General features: G+C 37.1%; 1 protein-coding gene across 1 annotated transcript in view; it reads right to left on the bottom strand.

Annotated features, from left to right (window-relative positions):
* TMLHE (trimethyllysine hydroxylase, epsilon) overlaps positions 1-5914 on the bottom strand; it is a 90562-nt gene that overhangs the window by 33137 nt on the left and 51511 nt on the right. Inside the window, 1 exon segment of the mRNA XM_017861687.1 lies at positions 1664-1845. Coding sequence (XP_017717176.1) covers positions 1664-1844 — 181 coding nt within the window. The 5' untranslated portion in view covers position 1845.

The raw sequence follows: 5914 nt of genomic DNA, 5'->3' as shown, positions 1-5914 counted from the left end.
CAAAAAATACTTAGGAATAAATTTAACCAAGGAGATTAATAATCTCTACACTCAAAACTATAAAACATTGATTAAATAAATTGGAGAACACATAAATAAATGAAAAAATATTCTATCTTCATGGATTGGAAGAATTAATATTGTTAAAATATCTATACTATTCAAAGTGATCTATAGATTCAATGCAGCTCCTGTCAAAATTTCAATTACATTTTCACAGAAATATAAAAAAGTCCTAAAATGCTGACTGATAATTTCAACACCTGTGTCATATATAAGTCTGGTTCTGATATTGCTTTGCCTCTTCAAATTGTGTTATTTCTTGCCTTAGCAAGTTTTGTAATTCTGTTATTGTTAAAAGTCAGATATCTTGTATAGAGCAATAGCTACTGAGGTAAATAGGATTTTATCATGAATATCTATATTAATCTGGCCCGGAGTTAGGTTGTGTTTGATGTTTATTGTCTCTGTGGGTAACAGAAGCATTACATTTCTCTAGTGATTTTGCTTTTGTCTTCTCTCTTGGCCTTGGCCCTTCCCTTTGTGCTGTACCTCAGAGACAGGTTGTCTCTTGCAGCTCTTTCAGCTGTAATCCATTGTCATTTTAACTGGAGGCTTATTAGCTTGTTGTAGGGTGTGGGGGGATGAGGGCATTCTACAATCTTCAGATTCTCAGTCTTCGGAGTGCATAGTGGGCCTGTGTCTTGGAAGTGTGACTTTCACAGTTGTTTTTGTTTCTCTTCCAGGGTGTGGTAGATTGAACTGTAACCCCTAAAAAGATATGTTGAAGTCCTAATCCCTGGTACCTGTGAATGTGACCTTATTTAGAAAGCGTCTTTGCAGATGTAATCAAGTTAAAATGAGGTCACACTGGATTAGGGTGGGCTCTAAATCCAATGACTGCTATCTTTATAAAGAGAGAAATATTTGAAGACAGAGATTAGACATTGTGAAGAAGGCCCTGTGAATACGAAAGCAGAGATTGGAGTAATGCTGGCACATGCAAAGTAATGCCAAGGATTGCCAGCAACCATAAGAAACTAGAAAAGGCAAGGAAAAACTCTCTCCCAAAGCCTTTGGAGGGAGCATGGCCTTACCAACCCTCCAAGACTATGAGAAAATAAACTGTTGTTTTAAACCACCTAGTTTGTGTAATTTGTTATGGCAGCCTTAGAAGACTCATACACATAGGTAAAGTATTCCCTCCTGCCAACTAATACTTTCTGTGGTTGTAACATTCCTAGTCTATGTCTTTGAAACCCTCTCCCTTGTATATTAAGGCTTTCTTTTCTTTCTTTTTTTTTCCCTTAGGTAAGACAGGGAGATGGAGTGGGGCTGGAACAAGCTGAGTTGCCTTCCCCTAGTTGAGAAGGGATTTTGCTATTGCCCTCTGTTATTTTTGTCTTTCTCCCAACTTGTAGGCTAATCTTAAAATAAATGGCTAGAGGTCCTGTCAACTCCACAAAAGTATTTTCAGACCACACAGAAGGTATTTATCATTGCATAACAATGTGAATTGTACACTTAAAATGGTTAAGATAATAAATTTTATACTGTGTTTTCTTACCACAATTTTATCATTCCAATTTTGATATATGTGCTGCCAAAGCAAATATTTCTTACCACAAGTTTTAAAAAGTATCTGTCTTCACACATCTCTTACCAAAATGATCTTCATGTTGCTGCCAAGCACAAGTCAGAGACTTGGAGACTGTATGGTGCCAATGGACAGCTAAAGGAAGTAAGCTTTTGAAGTTGGGCTGTGGAAGGGCTGGATATATGACTCCTCCCTTCAGCAAGTCCTGAAGCCTGCTTTGTAGGTGGGACAATCTGTGGTACCACATCCTAGAAGATTGGATAATAACAAGTTAGTAGTAATATAAAACAACTTTTATGAGGCTGTAGGAATAACAAGGAATAACACTACAGATATAATTATGTAAAATGATAGATTTAATGATCTCAATACAGAGGATTAAACAAAGGAGAAATTGTGAAAAGCTAAGCATAAGTGATCTGTAACCATTACTTACATTTTCTCATTAGCCACTCTTATTGTATGTCATACAGTATTCAGTACAGTCACATGCTATGCAGGTTTGTAGCCTAGGAGCAACAGGCTATATATATCATATAGCCTAGACGTGTAGTAGGCTATACCATCTGGGTTTGTTTATACTCTAAGATGTTCATACAACCATGAAATTGCTGAATGAGGCATTTCTCAGAATGTATCCATCGTTATCCTGTCAACTGACCCATAATTGTAAAAGGATTATTTTTCATGTCTCATCCTTCTGGGTCTCTCTGCTCGTGATACTATTAATCACCCCTATTCCGACTATGTGAAACTTTCTTCTCCGCTGTTGGCAAGTTACTTAAACCCTCAGTGACTCCATTTCTTCCTTTGTAAAATGAAGTTGATAATAGTATTTATCTCATGGCTTTCCTGTGAGGACTAAAATACTTAGAATTATATGTTCCATACTAAGCCCTACATATGTATTGCTGCTATTATTATCATTATTATGGCTGTTAGGAATAAACTGTATCTGTTGGGAAAATGCCTGGATAAACCTGCTTGGAGTTGGTGATGCTGAGTAGCATAGTTTTAGAAAAATTAATAAAACAACACCATTTGCATAAGGTCTTAAGAGGAATTAATTTGTCCTGTGGTGGAAGACTGAGAGAGCTATGTGATTGCAGATAGGCTGTGTGGTTCTCAATGTGAACCTTCTCAATTACACCCTCAAATACGCAGTAATGTAACTAAATCCACAAAATGCTTATATTGAGTGAACTAGTGAGTCCCTGTGTGTGTGTGTGTGCACATGCATATGTGTGGGTATGTGAGTTGTAAGCTGATGAAAGGACTGAACTTCATGTTGATATGGGATGAAAGCAATCATATACACTAAAGCCACAGCTAGAGATATAGTAGAAGTTACTAATCACTAGGGAGCAGTCTGTAATTACAGGATAGAGAATGGAAGGCTAAAGTCAACTTTATTGAGATTTTGTGGCTGAGGGCAAAGAGGAGAGCACAGAAAGTCCTCTGCTGATATCTGGGTTACATTTATTTCTTCACTGTCTCTTGTTTCCAACCTCCTACCTATAGGTACTGTCTAAAACAGGGGTTGGCAATCTGTGACCCACAAACTGAAATGGATTTTGTATTTTTTAAGGAGTTGTAAAGAAAAACAAAGATGAGTATAAGACCAAGACTCCAGACCAAAACCAGACTAGAATTTCTCATTTGTAGTCTATGAAGTCTACAATACATGCTATCTGGATCTTGAAAGAAAAAAAATTTCCAACTCCTAGTCAAATATTCAATTCTTAATCAAATAGTCTTCTCCCACTACATCGAATAATCTCCCCAAAATCTGCTTAATCAAGTATATTCACTCACTTTATGATTTCACAAAATAAATATTACTAAGCAGGTTTATTATAGGTACTTTATTTTTTTTGTGTTGTTTTGTTTTGAGACAGAGTCTCTCTGTGGCCCAGGCTGGAGTGCAGTGGCGTGATCTCAGCTCACTGCAAGCTCCGCCTCCCGGGTTCATGCCATTCTCCTGCCTCAGCCTCCTGAGTAGCTGGGACTACAGGTGCCCGCCACCACGACCGGCTGATTTTTTTTGTATTTTTAGTAGAGATGGGGTTTCACCGTGTTAGCCAGGATGGTCTTGATCTCCTGACCTCGTGATCCGCCCGTCTCGGCCTCCCAAAGTGCTGGGATTACAGGCTTGAGCCACCGTGCCCGGCCTAATATATTTTTAATACACAATGAATACTTAATAAAGTAAGTATTTGTTACGTAAGTATAAAAGATTATCTTCAGATCCTCGAGTATTTCTAATTTTCATGTCTATAACTTCTTGATGATGATGCTGGTGATGGTAATCATAATATTAACATTATACTGGGCACTATGTGAGACACACTGATAAGTGCTAAAACTCATTTAATTCTCACAGAAACCTTGTAAGGATACGTTCTTATTTTTTTCACTTTTTCAGAAGAGTAAATTGACCATTATTAGAGTAATTAAAAAATCCAACCAGAGTCACACAAACAGAATGAATGAATTGGGGATTTGAACCCAGGCAGTATAATTTCAGAGACAGGAAACACTATATTATATTGCTCCTTTCTTTTATGACAGATAGTGACTCATTTTTAGTCCATGTCACTTTCAACACCAGTTACCTTTCTTTTAAGGGGCACAAAGAAAGCAAAGACGTTATTACTGGATTCAAAAACATGATTAGAAAACAGCTAAGTTAGGATGAGGATTCTGAGCAAGTAACTAGGCTTGCTCACTAAGTCATTCTTCCTACATACCAATTTCAGAATGAACATGAGCAAACATTTTATTATTTATTTTTTTTAAGACAGGGTCCCATTCTGTCACCCAAGCTGGAGTGCTGAGGTGTGATCTTGGCTCACTGCAGACTTGACTTCCCAAGCTCAGGTGATCCTCTAACCTCAGTCTCCTGAGTAGCTGGGACCACAGACATGTGCCACCATGCCCAGCTAATTTTTTGTATTTTTGGTAGAGATGGGTTTCACCATGTTGACCAGGTTATTCTCGAACTTCTGTGCTCAAGCAATCTGCCTGCCTTGACCTCACAAAATGCTGGGATTACAGGCGTGAGCCACCACACCAGGCCATGGGCAAACATTTTAAAATAAGAACTTCATGAACCTCCAGGATACATCCTAAATAGTCAAAAATCAATCTGTAAATACCAAGGAATTAGGTATCCATTTTGGGGGAAAGGGAAGAAATTTAAGTTACAATGACTTTTGCCTTCAAAGTGGTTTCTTAGTCCTCATGTTTAAATTAAGGTTTGGACTGCTGAGGCAAAATCATCTGTGTTTCCCATGGCCATGAGACTTGGACAGGACACATGACCAGCTAAAAATATTCTGTTTGATTGTATTAATAGAGTTCAAGAAACATTCAATATGTACTTGAAGATTTAGTGTTCAAATGGATCTATTGACCTGTTTAAATGAGTTAACCCACAAAAGAATAGAAGCAATTTTTATAAAGATAAATCAGAGAAACCAGAAACTTCTATGAATACAGGTAATTCCATTTTTGCTACATAAATAATTAAGTGTATACATACCTTATAAATGTCAGTACTTAAATTAGAATTTTCCAAGATCTTTTCGGATGGATATCATATTTAGGTGAACAAAAGAAGAAGCAGGCGATGATCCAGTGCTCTTTTTTTTTTTTTCTTCAAAAACTCTGGTGAACTGAAGAGAATGTGGTATTCAAAATGCACATCTAAAAGCTTCTAGGTGGAATTTAAATAACTTCATTATTTTTACCTTTTTCTTCCAACCACCCCAAATAGTCTGACTGTACGTGGACCAATCACTTGACCGATTTTCTGCGTAATTAAAATCATGTGCCTTCAAAACTATTTGTAGGGGGAATGCTTCTGAGACTCCTAGCTTTATCTTTCTATACTTGTGTAACTTAAAAATGACCAGGCAGAAGTTTTTTTCTTTTCTTTAAATTGCTTTGCCAAGTTTCAGCTTTGAGCACATTTTTATGACTGATTTATTAAACCTGGAAACTAGAAGTTTATAATGGAAATTCTCATAAAGCTTTAACTCTAGCCTTGCTAGCAGGTACCCTGAAGAATGGGGCACTGATGGGCCCTTTGTTGCTGCATTTCTAGAACACAACCTGAGGATTTGGTCACATGCTCATTTATTTATAGGTGAATAATCTTCAACCATTCTAACAGAAATTCTTGTTTTGTTGACATAAAGGAAGCATGCAGTAGTTTGGCTATGAATCATACCTTCTGCTGTCATGATTAATTTTAAGGACGCATTCAAAGAAGTTTCCTCCATAACATTGCACTCTGGGAAAAGAAAAAAAAAA

Source organism: Rhinopithecus bieti, unplaced genomic scaffold (assembly GCF_001698545.2).
Source record: "Rhinopithecus bieti isolate Rb0 unplaced genomic scaffold, ASM169854v2 scaffold_62796, whole genome shotgun sequence".
Lineage (NCBI taxonomy): Eukaryota > Metazoa > Chordata > Mammalia > Primates > Cercopithecidae > Rhinopithecus > Rhinopithecus bieti.
Note: the sequence above shows the minus strand (reverse complement) of the source record. Positions and strands in the feature narration are given on the sequence as shown.